We start from the raw sequence: 17,394 nt of genomic DNA on the forward strand, positions 1-17,394 counted from the left end.
GATGCAGCTTTTCCTCCTGTCTCTGCCCCATGGGAATGGTCAAGCCAGACCCATCCCCTCCATCCCATTTGTAGCTGTCTGTTTATTGATGGTGGTAGAAAAGAGCCCGGCTCGCCTTGCAAATTGTCATCTTTATTTTGCTTGTTTTGTGCTGCCTTCAAATGAAAAACTGGAATTCAATTAAAGTGCTGAAAAAACAACATTTTAAATTTTCTGTTAATTAATTTCATTAGGCTGCCGTAAGTAAGCTAGCTACCGGGGTGAGGTGGGGTGGGGGAACTGCATCAGGAACCAGGTTCATCCTCCCAAACTGATTTGATTAATCAAAAGAAACATTTGCCACAGCGAGCGAATTGGCAGATTGTTGCTGCTCAGCATGGGCCGTATTTCTGGCAGCAATCAGTGCGTTTCGAGTGTCCCAAGCAGAGAGATGCTGAGCTCTCCTCGATGCCACCGGGAAGCAAAACCGAGAGGAGTTAAAGCATCTGAGAAGCCAGAAGCACTTTTGAAATTCCCTCTAACCGCTGAGCTGCATGCTTAGTAACACAGATCCCCTTTGAAAAGCAGGTTTTGGGAGCCGGGAGGGTTTGAAAAAAAGCAGATTTCCTCCTCTCCCACCTGGTCTTTATTCATGGGCTGAAAGGGGGAAACAAGCTTTCCCGCTTCCCCAACTCCCCGCGGCTTCTCAACTTCAAATGAACCAGCTCAAATGGAAGAAAATATTCTCCCCGCACCTGCCTGCTAACGTGAAATTAGGAGTAATTAAGGCAAGAGCTTTTATGCACAACAGGGACTCGACGTACTGACATTTGGAAAAATGTAAATACCAGCATTTGCTCCATTGTAAAGAGTGAAAATAATAGATACTAAGTATATGACATTGTGACATTTAGAAAGCTAGAGTTAAAGATGTTTTCCCCCTGATCTGACATATCATTGAAAAAGCAGCACCCTTCAGCTCGTTAATATTTGAGATCTCTTTGATGGAAGTTATTTAAATGATTAATAGATTATAGTAAATTTAAGCCTTAAAATAGTTGTCATAATTTCAAATTTATTTAAACAGGCTTATTTTTAAAATGAAAAATATATTTCAACAAAAAAATGGATTCTTGTTTTAAAGGAGCATATTTCAGCCACAGAGCCTGAGGACGTTATCTGAGTGCACCAGACATCACAGTGTGACCCTGTGGATGTCTCACGCACAGGTCCAAAGTGCTAGAAACAGAGGAAAACACCCCAGAAATCAAATACCATCACCCCAAACCAGCAGGCTATGAGCTCTCCATCACAGCACAGGACAAGGCTGCTCTGTCATCTCTGCTCCTACCCTACACAAAGCCTCTTGTGGCATCACCCAGATGAGAGAATTTCATCCTTGGGCTTCCTCTTCCTCTCCTCAAGGGTCTTAGCAACACTTGAGCTGCTCCAATCCAACTCCATTTCTACTGTATAAATGCTTTCATGCACCCATGAAGTTCTCCTAGAGTTTGGTTCAAGCAAGACCAAGACCACCGTAAGACTAAGACCAACACCAAGCTTCCTCCCTAACACAGCATCTCTCTGCACTCTCTTCTCCCAGTCCAACACATTCCACTTTTATCTTTGTCTCACTTTCCAAGCAGACATATCATCACCTGATGGGAGATGCTACAGTTACCCTTTTAGCCAACCAGGACCATTTACTGGAGTGCTGTAGGGGCTCAGTTCTGCCATGGGGCTGATGGGTGCCAACCCTGCCACCCAGCTCATACCATGGGGCTGGGAGACCCTAGAAGATGTTGGATGGTGGGCAGAAAGCCAGGAAAAAAATAATTAAAAAAAAAAAAAGTCAAGGGGGAGAGGATAATTTCAAGTTCAAAGCTTGAAAGATATTGATGATAGGCTTGGTCCCTGCATGGCTTTCATTAAGGTGTTGGCTATGAAGCCATTAGCACTAGTATTAACTTCTTGCACCTCTGTTAAAAAATAGCCTACCAGAGTCAGGGGTTAATAACAGTAGGAGACCACTAATTAGGCTGTGCCGCGCTCACCCGGTATCAAAAGTGGCCCAGGTCCTTCATATCTACAGGAGCAGCAGCCTCTAAAGACCCCGGCTGATGCTTTCAACATACCGGCCGCGGCTGCTCCCCTCCCAGACCATCTGCGAGGGCAGGGAGAGGAAAAGGAAAGGTTGGAGAGGAGCAAACCAAGGAGAGGAGACAAGGAAAAGTCCAGAAGAAGTTTCTGCAAGTGGGCGGATTTATACCTGCATCATTACCAACTGTCCCAAATCACCCCATCTCCCTGGGGTCCAACCCAAAGCAAACCCAGTCCGTTCTAGAGGCAACACTTCTGCACCTCCCAGTTTTGGGAGGCAATATCTCCCTCACTGACTAATTTTGCACCCGACCTGGTGCAACACCAAAACCACGGCCCTCGAGACTGGCATTGTGGCAGGAGGGAAAAAACACACAAAGAGAACAACTCTCCTTAAAAAAGCACAGCAACATTCTGATTAAAAAAAAAAAAAAAGCAAAACTATTTTCCTTTCCATTTGGAAGCGTTTTGCAGTAATAGACGCCTCCAATTACTCAAATGAACTCTGCCATAATGCCCGTCTCTGCAGACTCATTTCATACAGCAGAGCACAGGTTTTGACTTGGACTTATATTTCCTTGTTAACATTTAAACCTGGCTTATTTTCCACCCAGAACCTGACTGTGTTTTTATTTAAGTTCCCCATTAACTAAGGTTTTTGCTCTGTGTCTAAACCTCATGTGTCCTTTAAAAGGGCTCTAACTCAGCTAAAGCAAGTCCTGGCCTTGAACCCCTCCAAAGGTCTCCGACATCTGATGTAACACAGAACTTCCCACCACAAGCCACTCACACCCTGTGTTGGGATCTCAGTATTTGATCTCTATGGATTCAGACATCAAAATGCATATTCTAGTATTTAACTCATTTTTAATTCCAAGATTTTAGTGACACATCTTTCACAGGATAATACTCATGTTTTTATGGGCTCATTTAAAAAAAGTGTCACATTCATCGCTGACCATCTATATTTTATTTGCATTTTTTTTTCCTGTCTCTAGTCTCAGGTAGGAAAACCAGCTCATTCTGTAGGTCATTCTGCCTTTTCAAGACAGTGCAGCTTTTCCACACCAGCAGATGCAAACCTCGCTTTATCTCTTAGGAACCTGCTTCATGGGAGCAGGTACCTTAGGCAAAATTTCCAAAAGATCCATAGGCATGGGAGAACCTAAAGGCTCAAGGAAAAGGCATCCACTGTATTTGGCACCAGTCTCTGCCTAGGTCAGGCTAGACACAAGAAAGAAGATTTTGACACTGGGGGTGATGAGAGCCTGTCCCAGGTTGCCCAGAGAGGTGGTGGATGTCCCATCCCTGGAGACATCCCAGGCCAGGCTGGACGGGGCTCTGAGCAACCTGAGCTGGTGAAGATGACCCTGCTCATGGCAGGGGTGGCACTGGGGGAGCTTTGAAGGTCCCTTCCAACAGAAACTATTCTATGATCCTATGATTCAGGGAGATCACCCCATCACAACATCTGCACGTGGGGCTAGTACACGTGAAGCCGTTGGCTGTCGTACCAAGGCTGACAGCCCACCATGTTTCTCCTTGAAATTTAGGGTGTCTTTGCTTTTGGGAAGGTCATCAAGGGATTACATTTGAAAGCTGTAGCCACACTTTAGCTTTGAACTGGGATTTTTGTCCCAAATATGCCATGGCCCTAATTCATCCCTTTCTTTAACAACAAAAAACCTCCATTGCTCTGGGAGCAACATTGCGCCATGCAGCCGCTTGCAGAGTGAAGGACACTGATTCATCATTAATGGGGCTGAGGCGACCAGGTTTGCTCTGCAGCTGCTGACCTTACAACACAATGTGCCCCACTGACTCACTCTTCCCTGTGGACCCAAGGACATGCCCAACCACACCTGTGCAATGTCCCCTCCGAGGTTGTTTTTACACTGCATTTGTCAGTTTTGACCAAAAACTGCTAAAAACCTGGCTAATGCATGTGGCTGCAATGAGAAGGCTGAGACATTCGCCGGTGTTTCATTTTTTGCTCCTGTTTTGTTAGTTTGGTCCTAACTACAGAGGAGATGTGGGAAGAGAGACAAAAATCCACTTCCTGGACCAGCACCCGGGAAACACGGTCACGTAAAAAAAATAAAATAAAGCCCCACACCACAACAGTGAGCAACAGCAAAATAAAGAGGATGTGTGACAACAACCTAGGCGATGCAGGGCTGATATTTAAACCCCAGAAAGGACCACATTTCTAGTTGACACCCCACCCTGCAATGCCATCACATCACCTCTACCAGAAGGAAGCCCAGGGCTCCATAAAAAGAGCACAAATGATAGAGAAGGTCCCAGTCACCCGTGGAAAATTACTGCCCTGGCTAAATCTCCTTCCAGCAAATTGGTGAGATGGAGAGCAGGAACCTCTCAGCCCAGATGGTGCTCACCTACGAGCAGCAGAGGAGGACAGCTGCTAAACTCCACCAACACACCCGCTATCACTCAGAATACGTGAGCAACCGGAGGAGCGAAACTTGCCAGAGGAGACCCCAATCTCCTAAAAAAGTTCTTGTATAATACATCACAGAAATTACAGACCAGTAAATCCCACTTCTGCCCTGGAGAGCTTGTTAGAGAAATGAGTAGGTGCGTCGTAAATGTGGGTCGCTCGACATTGTAAGCCAGTAGATAAGGGTGATCCAGTTTGATGGACTTATTTCAAAGGGTCCTTATCAAAATCTACCCTCAAAGTTTCCCAAAGTGTAGAAGCGGGATTGGAATAAGAGGGAAAGTCCTCTTCAAGCCCATCAGGTGGGGGAGGAACAAGAGGTTGGTTTTCACAATGAAAGAAGGTTACCAAGAAGCCCCACAGAGATCTTTGTCAGGACCTCGGCTGTTTGGAAGCACTCTGGAAGAGGAGGTGAGTGACAAAGTTGGTCACCACCACTAAATTTAGTCTCCACAAAGCTAAAGTTGTGAAGTGCTGGAGGAAAGTGGGCAAGGGAGTGGGCAGGTGAAACTCAACTTTGGTGACAGCAAGCTTGATCTTGAATCCTGAAAATGATATTCAGGTCAGCCAGCTCAGAACAGAGGAGGCAAAGCTCAGAAGGTTCAGAGGAGGAAGATGAGATGTCACAAATGGCTTTGCAGAGAGGAGAAACCAACTGCGTTAGAACCTCTAGCAAGGAAAACAAATAATTGAGCAGAGACGTGATAAAAGGGTATAAAACCATGAAGCCAGCGGAGCACTGGGAAAGGCAATGTTGATTCACTATTTCTCACTTTGCAAGAATTACAGGTGTAAAACTAACAAAAGGCTCTGTTTCATCCACCATGAAGTAGGAAAGCACTGAAAAAGGAACTGAATTTGGGGAAGACAGAGCCACCAGCAGCTATCGAGCCAGACAGCCCAGAGGCAAATCCCAGCTTGAGAAATCCTCATGGCACAAACCTCAGCAGCAGGGAAAGGACCATGCTATATATTCTGCATTTTTAAATCTTCTTTCTGCCCCAAATATCAGCTACTTGCCATAGCTGGAGATGCTGAGGGACCACAAACCCTCTGTTGTGGTGTCTTGGGGATGGAGGGTAGCTACAAAGTCAGCTCAGGGATCCCCAGGCCACCCTTGGAGGACGCATCCCACCCCAACGTGTCCCTTCAGGAGTGGCTGAGACCCTCAGAAGGGGTTACCTGCAGCTTTCCAAGCCAGGCAGCGATGTCCATGGGGAGGCCAAGGGCTATTTATCTCCATCGCGGGCTGGCAGGGAAGGTAATGGCCATCCACTCCAGTCCATCTGCCAGGCACTTAGCAAGACACCGGAGCATATCGTACAGCGAGGTCAGGAGCGGTGGTGATGGGACGGGTGGGGGATGCATTACAGCTGTGATGTGAGCTTCATTTCAAGGGTAAACTTCAGCCTGCTCCTGCAGACTAATTTGTTTAAGTGCTCCTCGCGTCGAGGCCAAGAGGTCAGATAAATTAGATGTTATCTGGTGTATTCATGCTCAGTGCAGGAAATGAGCACAGACGCTCATTCCTCATCTCCTGGGGGGACAGCCAGGATCTGCCTGTCTTCTGGGGCATGGGAGAGAGGAGGTGGCCCCCTGGGGAATTAAACAGGTCCCAAATAACCCTGTCTGCTCTCCTGCCAACAGCAGGGCCAAGAGTTTTTCCAAGAGGTGGCCATCCTCTTCCTCCCACCTCCTCTGGAAGGACCAATGCTGGTCTTGGGGGCAGGACATATCCTCACCAGTGGCCAAAAACCAGGATGGAGGAGGTAGGCATGGGCTACCACCAACTGCAGCCTAATGTCATAAGGTCTTCAGTGTTTAGGAGCTCTTGCTCAATTTCAAGCTCCATTTTCAAGTGTGTGGAAAAGCTTTGAAAGATAATGAGGAGAAGTGGAAAAAAAAGACAGAAGAAAGATGTAGAAGGAGAGAAACTTGACTGTGCATCCTGAATTTATCACTCATGAAAGAAGAGCTTGTCAAGAGGGCCAGAGACCAGCCAGTGCACAGTGATCAATGGGAGGACTTTTGGGTCTAGTCAAGCTTATTTCAGATTTAAAGGAACTGAATAGAGGCATAAATCTGTCGCTGCCTGATGAAAATGGAGGTAATTAAATCTGCAGGTGTATATAATTGTCATATTGATGATCTATATAAATCAGCGGAGCCAGCAGAGGCACAAAGCATTGCTCTGAGCATGGAGCCATCTCGTGAGGAGCTGCTGGCCCACCCGCCTGGCCAGAGGACAGGACCAGCAGATGCAGCCGCAGGGACACCCATCTCACCTAGAATCACAGAATCTCTTGGGTTGGCAAGGACCTTCAAAGCTCACCCAGTGCCACCCCTGCCATGAGCAGGGACATCTTCACCCAGATCAGGTTGCTCAGAGCTCCATCCAGCCTGGCCTGGGATGTTACCTACATGCACCTACTCATCACAGCAGTCACCACAACCCTCTTCTCTGTGAGAGACCTTCTCCAGATTGCCCCCACAGGTAGCAAAAGGAGCAAGAACCCCCACCGCCTTCAATGGATGTGATTACCCACACTCTCATCCTGGCTACTGCCGAATCTCATGTGGTTTCAGGAGGATGAAGACAGGACTCACAGAAGCTCAACCGCAGACACTGTGGGGGGGCTCTTTGCAGCCACTTTGAAGCTCTGAGCCCAGGTGCAAGTGGGGCACTGACTTGATCTTGCAGCGGCTTTTTTTTTTTTAAATTTATTTTAACCTTTGTTATTTTGGGAACTTTGAAGACTAAGCTGCTCTGAGGCAGCTGCCTTTGTAGGAAGGACAGAAAGTGCAGAGCAGGGATTCGAAAAAGAGGGAGTAGAGAGGGGGAGAAACTGTGCTTCACAGCTGAGGTCTACAACAGCTCCTTCACTGTTTCTCCCACATCCCAACAAAACCACCCTGAGAGGCACTTGGGGCTCTTTTACTAGCAGCTACAGGAAATCTGGATGCAAAGCAAAGATGGTGTCTTCCACTTATAGAATCACAGAATCATTTTGCTTGGAAGAGACCCTCAAGATCATCCATCCAGACCCTCAAGATCATGCCAGTCCAACACTGGCACTACCCCATGTCCCTAAGAACCTGAACTCCATGTCTGTTCAACTCATCCAGGGATGGTGACTCCACCACTGCCCTGGGCAGCCTGTTCCAATGCCCAAAAACCCTTTCTGGGAATAAATTGTTCCCAAGTTCCAACGTAAACCTCCATTTCCTCTCATCCTCGGGAGAAGAGACCAACACCCTCCACACTCCAAGCTCCTTCCAGGCAGTTCAGAGATCAGAAGGTCTCCCCTCAGCTCCTGTTCTCCAGGCTGAACCCCCAGGTCCCTCAGCCTCTCCCATCACATTTGTGCTCCAGCCCCTTCACTCGCTCTGTTCCCTCCTCTGAACTGTCTCCAAGTAAACCTCCAAGTCCTTTGCAGACCCTCATCCCTTCTCGCACCACCCAGCGGGACACCCCTTGGTCCCCAACATGGCTGCAGAGCATCCTTCCCACCGCCATGGTTCAACCCCACTCCTGTCCCACATGTCAGTGTCACGGGGACACAATTCTTCCCACTGTGCCAAGAGGGACAGGAACAGGAGGGAAGGCATTCCCATCACCTTTGCCAGCCAGGTCCTCCTCGCACGTGCCCATGGGCCAACCCTGCTTCCCTGGTTGCGCGTTACATACATGCAGCAATTGGATAATTAAAAATTAAGCAAGTGCTTCTGCATTGCAGTCCAAATTATGTAACGTCGCTCTCCAGTTTCAGCACCCATCGGCTCTCACATTATCACACGTCGGTACGGCCCTGCTTGTGTGTACCTGTCTTTTCAGGCAGGGCTCATGCCCTTGGCAGGGAAAAGGAAACCCCAATGTCACAAACACGGGCAAAAAGTTCCGTCACATTCAGATTAAAAAAAAAAAAAAAAAAAAAAAAAAAAAAAAGGATAAAAATCTACTTATTTTCGTAGTCTAGTGCTGCTGAAATCTGGGATTGCCAAAAAGGGGATGGAGCCAGGATGCTCCAGCCCAGCAAAGTGCCTAGGGTTGCCCCAGCCAGGGCAGAACCTCCGTGACCAGGGGATTTCTGAGTGAGGGGCTGCTGCCACCTGCTCCTTCTGCACCAACCAGTGTCTCATTTTAGCAAACAAGCAGCATTTCTGTAAGCAAACAAAATCAAATCAAGGCGAGGAGCGAGCTGCACTTTTGGTATCTCAAGAGCAAAAAGCCCTGCCAGACTCTGAGCACCAGATAACTGCAAACTCCTGCATTTACGGTCACACCTTTGCCTTATCACCAGGGCTCACACCTGTGTAGAGAGGCTCTGCCAGCACCCTCCATCACTGCTCCTGATGTCCCTTGTCTCTCCTGTGGTCCCTCCAATTATTTATCACCCATGCCATCACACCTCTCCTCCCACCTCATGATCCTTCCTCTCCTTCCCTCCCTCCTGCATCCCAACACTTTTCCACTTCACACACACTTTTCATCCCGTGGCACACGAAAAGCCCTTCTTCCTCAGGACTGAGCTTTAATTACAAGGAGGTGGCCAGATCCAGCCCATGTCACTGCTATCCCATGAGGAGATATGCATTGCGTCCATTCCGGGAACCTCTTCATCCCTCATTCAGCCCCCAGCCCTGGTACTCATGGGACACACCTGCACCCCAGCTTGTGCCAGCCAGTGTGGGGGAACCACAGGGGGATGCTTGGAGCAGCAGTTAACCAGCGATATGCCGTACTTGACAAACAAGCAAGGGGGAAAAAGTGATAACAAAAAGCTGTGGAAGGCAGCCCAGGTCCGAGGCTAACTCCATCCCAGCTCCCAGGCATGTCCACCACCCACCCATGGGGGTTCACTATTTCTCTCGCTCACCAGGTCTGAGCAGTCCAGGAGCACCGCACATCTGGGAAGAGAGCAGCTCCCGCTGAAAAGCTCATAAAATTGGTTTGATTTCTCCCTGGAAGGATGTTTCAGGCACCGTCTTGCTTGTGGATGCTTGGACACATCCCAACCTGGCTAAAGCTGTGCTTGGCCTGAGCTGGGACAAGACCCCTGCAGCTCATGGGCCAACAGAGACATTTCTAATCCCCCCCCTTTGTCTGCAAAGACAAACTCCCTGGCTTGTCCCTTTTGGCATCAAGAAATCCAGCAGCTCCACAGCAACGTGATGGTTGTGGGGTCCCACCACTACTCCTCTGCAGAGCTTTCCTGAAGGGTTGAAAGCCAGACCCCAGCTATTTCTGGCTGAGCATTAGAAGAAAGATTGGGGAGATGCAGCTCTGGGATGGGAAAACATCTCTGCATCAGCAGGACTGCCACTGGGAAAGCAGTACCCAAAGGAGCCGGGGGCCAGCCCATGGCAGTGGAATGTACAATGGGCTCTCCAGTCCAAACCTGATATTTTCAGGAGATTTCCCAGCAGCTGCAGACACTGGGGACATCATTAGGGGAGCAGACAAGCTGAGAGCACTGCAGCAATTTAAAGTCTGCACTGAGCTGGACTTAACCCCGCTGGGACCCTGTTGCCACAGCTGCAAAGTAGACCCCGGCTAGAAAATTTGGGAGTGCGATGTCTCTTCTCCCAGGCATCTCTCCTTCACCTCCTGATGCCACACATGTAAAGACAAGTCACACCGACCTGTGTCCCCACACTGAGCTGTGCCCTGGAGTAGTTTCCTATCTCCTCCCCCCCCCTGTAGTGCTCCAAACCCTTCGTTCACACCAAACCCCCCACAAACCCTCCCTCTACGGAGCTAGGAAGGGGATTTTAAGCCTTAAGCCACCTCTTCAAAAAAAACACACCTGCTTCTTCCTCCGTGCTGGAGAAACCTCATTACTGGAGGGCATTTGCTGGCTGCGGGGCAGCAGTACTGGGAGAACCGGGAGCCCACCGGTCCCGGCAGTGGGTTCCCAGCACCATGCCCTCCCTCTCCCTCTCCCTCTCCCCTTGGGACGCTCAAATTAATTGCCTTGTCTCCTGGAGCTTTTAGCTGGAACAAATAAAAGAAAAAAGGGGAGTTGCCAAAACCCATAATAAGGTCTACAGTTCCTCTGAGCTACAAGGGCTGCTTTAAATTTCCTTTTTTTTTTTTTTTTTCTTATTTTCTTTTTTTTTTTATTTGAAGGAGGTTTCCATAGTAACTGTCTCCCATCACACAAGAGCCTGTCCCTGGGATATTTCGGGGCTGCTAATATCTGCTTTCCCAGGCACTCACTGTGTTGTGACGGTGACATCGCGGCTGGGTTTTTTGGCAGGGGAGGAGGGCAGGGGTGCAGGAGAGAAAAACAGGAGGTACCACTACTGAAAAACAAGGTCAAGGTCCTGCCTGTCCCCAGTTTCCCCTGCCTGTCAGCTAAACCTCCACTCCAATGGGCTCTGGCAGCCAGGTGATGATTTTGCTTGGACAACAGACCTGATTTGGAGAGTAGTCCCAAGACAATGCAGCCCTTACTGGGCCAAGCAGAAGCCACACGTCCATGCAAGAGCACAGGCAAGCCCTCCTCAACATCTCCTGCTGCCTTCTCCAACTTCTTTCCTCCTCCGGGTTAGTTTTCAGCTGGATCAGCTCCCCATGGGAGCAAAGCCAGCTCTCTGCATCCCCCAAAACTGCTTGCTCTGCTACACTCATTAGTCATCCTAATTACTCAAATGTCTCAGAGCCAGCCAGGAAAGAGACTGTGTCTCTTCCTGCACTGGGGCTGTGAACCCCAAACTTCTGTGACTGTTGTGCCACCACCAGCTAGAGGGTTCGTCAAGGATCAATTGCAAATAGTGAACTAATCACGGAATCACAGAACAGTTTGGGTTGGAAGAGACCTTCAAAGCTCATCCAGTGCCACCCCTGCCATGAGCAGGGACATCTTCACCAGCTCAGAGCCCCGTCCAGCCTGGCCTGGGATGTCTCCAGGGATGGGGCATCCACCACCTCTCTGGGCAACCTGGGACAGGCTCTCACCACCCTCAGAGGCAACAGTTCCTTCCTTGTGTCCAGCCTGACAAAGCCCCTGCCCGGTCCCCAGCAGCTGTGCAGAGGGGACACAGTGGAGGGGACAGAGGGGACAGGCTCAGACCCTGTCCATGCCCATCACCAGCAAACGAGATCCCCCCCAGCAAAGCAAAGTGCAGGGCCAGCTTAAACCACATCTCAAAACAGACCCCAGATTGCCCAGCATGAGGTGAACATCCATCCTGAGCAACCCCTGGCCACAGGGCAGCAAAATGGGCTCAGAAATACCAACATGACATGCTGGAGCAGAGGATGCTGTTCTCTGGGTGCTTTCTCAATATTAAGCCACAGCAGAGCAGCCAGAACTTGCCAATCAAGAAATCTTCCCTGATCTAGACAAATCCCACAGCCTCCAGAGCAGTGCTGCTTGGGGTGAGCCGCTGGCCACGGCCAGGCTGGCTGCAGAGAAGCCAGAGCCCAGCAATTTGCAAGTAAAAGAACAACTAGTCTTAAATGACAGAGCTGTCACCATCCAGATGCTGCCTTAAGCCCGCCTACATTTGAAGGACAGCTCTGCAGCAAGACTCAAAGGGCCATGATTTCAGAGCCTCCATTTAGCTGGTTAAACTAAAATACAATTAAAAAAATAATTAAAAAAAAATAAAATCAAATAAAATAACTTTTAAAATAAAATGTAAATAAAAATACAAATAAAAAGTAGGAAATGGGATGCAGCCCAGGAGCAAATGCCACTGTCATGGGGAGAGAAGTGCAGAGGTGAGATTGTAGTATCAAAAAGGAGCGTAGCTGCCAATTCCAGAGGGTAAAAAATGCCTGCAAAACTTCGAGGGTCTTTGCAGAGTGCCCACGTGGGCAGCCTGGTCCCCAAAACCAGAACAGGTCTTGGGGTGGGAATGTGAGCGAGCCTGAGCATCCCTGCCAGGATGCAGGCTGAGAAATGAAGTCTGGGAGTGATGTGAAGGAGCCAGGAGCATCACCCTGTACATCCAGCCAAAACAGGGGTCCCACCGCCCCCCAGACCCCTGCCAGACCCCGACACTCATGGGTGAGAGGCCAAGAGGCCCCAGCTCCTTTCTGGGTCAGTGAGGTCCCTCCCAGCCCTGCTGCCGCTGGAGCCAGCTGGATGCGCGGTTGCTGTGGCAACGGGTTCCCAGAGACAAAATCCCTATTTCTTATTCTTTTTTTTTCTTGGTTAGGAAAAAACACGCAAGAGGCCCTCTACATCCGCCGTGCCACCGAAACCTCTGCTCCCAGCAAGATGGTGGGTCACCGATAGGTATGGCAGAGGGACAAAGCACCCGTAAGTTTGGGGATGAGCACCCTGAGCTCCACTCACCCCCAGTTTGGGCACGGGGGACCTCTGATGGGGACAGCCATGCTCCTCTCAGGGATGCTGCCACTTTCCTGCGGCATTTTCCACTGTTTTTCAAGGGCTGACCCTGCTCATGGCTGAGGCTGGTGTTGGCCTCCATCACCTGGAGGAGGGTGTGTGACCAGGCACGGGGACATGTTCAGTGCTCCAGGTCACCTCACCCCATCCTTCAGCTGAAAAAGGGATGTGGAGAGGCCAGTTTTACATTGCATGGCCAAGAGCAACAGTAGGAACAGTGTCCCACCAGCAGTTTGCACCCAAACCCTATTAGATGAGCTTGTCCTGTCCCACCAGGTGCTCCAGGGCAGGTCCCATCCACTCGGCAGGTCCCTCTCTCCTTTGCTGGAAGCTCCGCAAGCCCCCAGGCCTTGGTGACAACCCTTGGGGCACCCTGGTCCCTGCTGCCAACGCCCAACGGGACACCTCCAGCGTGAAAAACAAGCACCAAAGTATCAGAGGGGGAACGAGGTGCAGCAGCACCGAGGCCTTGGTGATGGGACCTTTAATGAAGAAAAAAGGAGAAGGCAAGCAGTGGGGAGGGAAGGACCTCCCACCACCTCGCCAGCTCTGGACAATGTCCCACCAACATCGCCAACCCCTCCAGGAGGGCACAGAAAGCAGGTGGCACCCCTGGATTTGCAGGAGATATCAACCCCGAAGCCTCCATCTCAAATTCACCCCACACGGTGAATGGGAACCGGGGTTGGGAATGCAGCCAGGCCATCAGCCACCGGCATCAGAAGGGAATTAAGCGCATCCCATTGCCAGGAAGGGTTTTGCCAAGATGAGGTGTTTTGGGGTCCTTTCCCCATCACAAGTCCTGGGTGGGCTGGGACCCCCCCAGCAGCAAACCCCTTGGCTGCCCTCCAGGCCACCCATTGAGGAGATGCCAGTGGCCACCCCCTCAGCCAGGCACAAGGGAGTATAGATCACAGCGCTGGTCTCAGAGCATGCGACAGTGTCCAGGATCAAAGCCAAGTTCAATTAATGGCTCACAATCTTATTAAAGAAATTATTTCAGGATCTTGAGTAAAAGTCCGATATATCCACTCCATTCCATTAGTCAGGCTCATTTAGTAATTCAATCAATCTAGGCAAGGCAATTGAGCTCCTCTGGTATAATTTAACTTGGTTATTCTCTAGGTACTTAAGAATTTCTTAATATTTGCTCCATTATTTTGCCATTACACCTATTTCCAGGTGCAAGGTTCACACTGGAGCGATGCTGTGGGTCTGGCGGTGGGAGCAGCCACGCTGCAGCCCCCTGCCATGTGCTGGTCCCACAGGATGGGGACATGTGACAGGGAAGGAGAACTCCAATGGTGACCCTGGGGTGCCCTCGCTTCCCTTGGTGATGAAGTTGAGCCGGGGACCAGCACTGTGACACCCCAAAACCCCTTTTCTCACCACAGAGAGCTGGGACCAAAGAGCTGCCACCAACTTTGGGACCCACAGCCAGCGCCCAGACACAAGTGAGAGGAGCAGGGCTACGCAATCCCCAACCAAAACCCAATGGGATGCTCTCCTCACTTGCCATGAAATTAAAAAAAAAAAAAAAAAAAAAAATAGTTAACACAACCCTGCAGCCCCTGCTTTCCTTCTCCAGGGCCATTTAGGAGCCGGGGGTCGAGGGCAGACATGGCGGGGGACAGCACCTCCTGCAGTTCACAGTGGTGGGGAGCCATGGGATGAGGATGAGAGCTGACGGGTGTCACATCTCACCACCTCCCCGCACAGCCTGCGAGAAGAGCCGGGGCGGGCAGGCGTGCCGGCAGCCCGTCACCCCGATTAGCTGCATCCCGCATCCCCGCAGCGGGACGTCTCGCATCCCCACGACTCCCCGTGCTTAACCCAGGGGAGTCACAGCCAGAGCATCCCCCAGCACAGCCAAGAGCTCAGCTGAGATTTAACAAAAAAAAAAAAATTGATTAGATATTTCGGGGAGATATTCAAGAGCAGTTAAATATGCCCAGCTCATCGGAGCCTTTGAAAAATCTCACCCCTCTAAAAAATTAGAATTGATTTTGTATTTAAAAAGGAATCTATTTAATTTAAAAGTAAGATAATTTGAAATCATGACAGCTTGTATTAAGGCCCAAGTTTATGATAATCTATTAAAGTCATTGAAGTTAAGAACCTTCTCCCATCCTCTGCTGCCAAGGCTCCCGTGAGGGCAACGGGGAGCGGAAGAAGTTGGGGGGTGAGGGGCTGCGCTGCCCCCATTTCAGGGCATGGCAGCTGGGATGGAAACTGGTGAGGCAGAAAAAGCTCCTTCAGCTCCTCCACACTCAGGGGGAAGGAAAAAAAGAAAAGTAAAAAATTTTTTAAAAATAACAGGACACAAGAAACCATCCAGTATTTCAAGATCCTGAATTATCCAGCACCCAGAAAACATGGGTTTGACCCATCAGCTCTGCCTTCTCATTCCTTAAGTTAATTTTATGCACAAAACCACATTTCAAGACTTTGCTTTTTAACTATCTAGTGCGTTACTTGGGTGAAGGAGTCAAAGATGCTGTCTTTTTTGTGCATTTTTTAATTGCATCGCAAATCTCCGCTGAACCCAAGGGGCCTCAGGAAGCCAGGATGCTAATAAAGACCCTGCTCGCTGGTTTATAACCTGAGAAGGATGAGGCTCCAAAAATTAGCAGCCTGCAGGATTGTGAATCCAGTTAATGACATATCAAGTGCAGCTGGATGCTGCCAAGCCAAGCAGCGAGGAAGAAGGGGGTGTGAAGGTTGGCGGAAAGGGAATATTGAGCTGCAAATTAGCATTTCTTAATGGCCAGCGACCAGTGAGACTCGGCCTCCCTTCAGGAAAAAAATAGAACTAATGCAAAAAAAACACCACACACCACAAAATTAGATGAAAGGCTACTATTTCAAAACTAGATTTCCTTGATTTAAAGCAGGATGAAACTGGGTGATTTTAAATGCACCAGTGAGCAGCTCCATCCCTGTTCCCACACCCTCGCGGCTTCCCAAAAATTCAGGAGGTGGGAAAAAAAACCTCACAGCAAAACAGGGGGGTGGTGTTGGAATCCTTTTGAGGACGTGCATCTAAAACCATGTGGGATTTTCTGGGTATGAGCAGGAAAGGTGATGCACGTGGGGATGCGAGCAAACGCAGGCAGCGGGGCAGCACGTGCACAGGAGGCAGCCAGTGCAATTAAAACATGCTCCCTTCATTAGCAAAGACAGCTACAAAGCAGCTAAAAGCCCTGCCCAAGTATCTTCTCTTGCCATAAACTGGGGTAACAAACCCCAAAACTATCCTTCTGCTTCTGGAGGAACATGGGAGCAGCTGCAGGGTCCTCAGGTTTGGGAGGGCTGAGCACCAACGCACTCGACACACCTGCTGCTGGCAGCAGGATGGCTGCAAGAGCAGGGGTGAGACCCAAAAATTGTGCATGGAAAGCAAGGAGTAAGCAATGCTTCGCCCTCTTGGGTGAAGATAAAATATAAAAAAAAGATAAAGGTAAAGCTGCAGGGCAGAGGATCGAGGTAAGCCAAAGCAAGCACATCCCCTGGCTGAGCCCTCTGTAGTGGAGGAAAGCAACCGCATGAAGGGGACAGATGTCAGTCCCCACACACGACTTTTCCACCCCCAGGTTGGGCAGGACACCCCCTGGGGTCCACAAAGTCCCCACTGGCACAGACAAACTCCAGCAGATCTTGGGGGTCCACCAAAGTCCCTGTCACACCACCCACCAGCAGCAAGGGTTGCTCCACGCTCATTGTTAAGTTGATTGTGTTATTGGAGCATCTCATCAAGGCTGGGGAGTATCAGCTGTTTTTGGGGTGTCCAGGTCAACATGTACCCCATTTTTGGCAAGTGCCATCCAAAGACCCCAGAGCATCTCCAGCTGATGGAAGAACCTGGATCGATGTGTCCATCAGTGGGATGCCCAGCTCGGCCACCAGGGCAGGGAGGTGCCACCAAGTCAGGGGTAACTGCACACCCCGCTTTCTACAGATGCTTGCCGTGCTTGAAAAGCACTTGAATTATTTACAGGAGTTTTGAGGGGGACAGCCAGGACCAGAGGGGGTGACACCCAGCCACCCTCGGGCTCCGTGATCCTGACCCATCCTCAGCTGCTCCCGTCACCTCTTCCCTTGCCACAGTCCCAGCCTGTCACAGACACCTCCCCACACACTTCAGCCATTTTCACAGGGAAACTGAGGCACGGAGCAACCTCAAGGGAGTTGCTTGAGAGCCCACATGGCAGAGTCAAGGTGCCACTGCCAGGAGCACCATGGCTCAGAGGTGGATGTGGGAATTATCCACCGCTCCGACACATTATTTTACATTCAAACGCAACAAGGTGGGCACAGTTAATGGGGTTTGCTGGGGACGGTGCAATCAGCACCACATGGAGCCAGGTTCCTGGAAGGATGCTCAAATGCACCCTCCGTCAACACACAAGCCTTGTGGAAACTCAAATAGGCACCAACACCAGTTCCACAAATTGACCAAACATGGCCAGGTCCCCAGGGGTTTCTTGGGCT

General features: G+C 49.9%; 1 protein-coding gene across 14 annotated transcripts in view; it reads right to left on the reverse strand.

Annotated features, from left to right (window-relative positions):
• Positions 1–17,394, reverse strand: part of ASTN1 (astrotactin 1) — a 63,210-nt gene that overhangs the window by 41,458 nt on the left and 4,358 nt on the right. The window contains exon 1 of one of the 14 annotated variants that reach the window (XM_021285725.2): positions 10,348–10,505. The exons of 12 other annotated variants lie outside the window; for them this stretch is intronic. Coding sequence is in view for 1 of the 2 variants with exons in the window: in XM_021285723.2 (XP_021141398.2) it covers positions 9,418–9,448 (31 nt within the window). In the remaining variant the exon portion in view is untranslated. Of the gene's footprint in view, positions 1–9,417; positions 9,464–10,347; positions 10,506–17,394 lie in introns of those variants that run through there. One more of the 14 variants, XM_021285723.2, reaches the window with a different exon arrangement.

This window comes from Columba livia, chromosome 8, assembly GCF_036013475.1.
Source record: "Columba livia isolate bColLiv1 breed racing homer chromosome 8, bColLiv1.pat.W.v2, whole genome shotgun sequence".
In the NCBI taxonomy this organism is placed as follows: Eukaryota; Metazoa; Chordata; class Aves; order Columbiformes; family Columbidae; genus Columba; species Columba livia.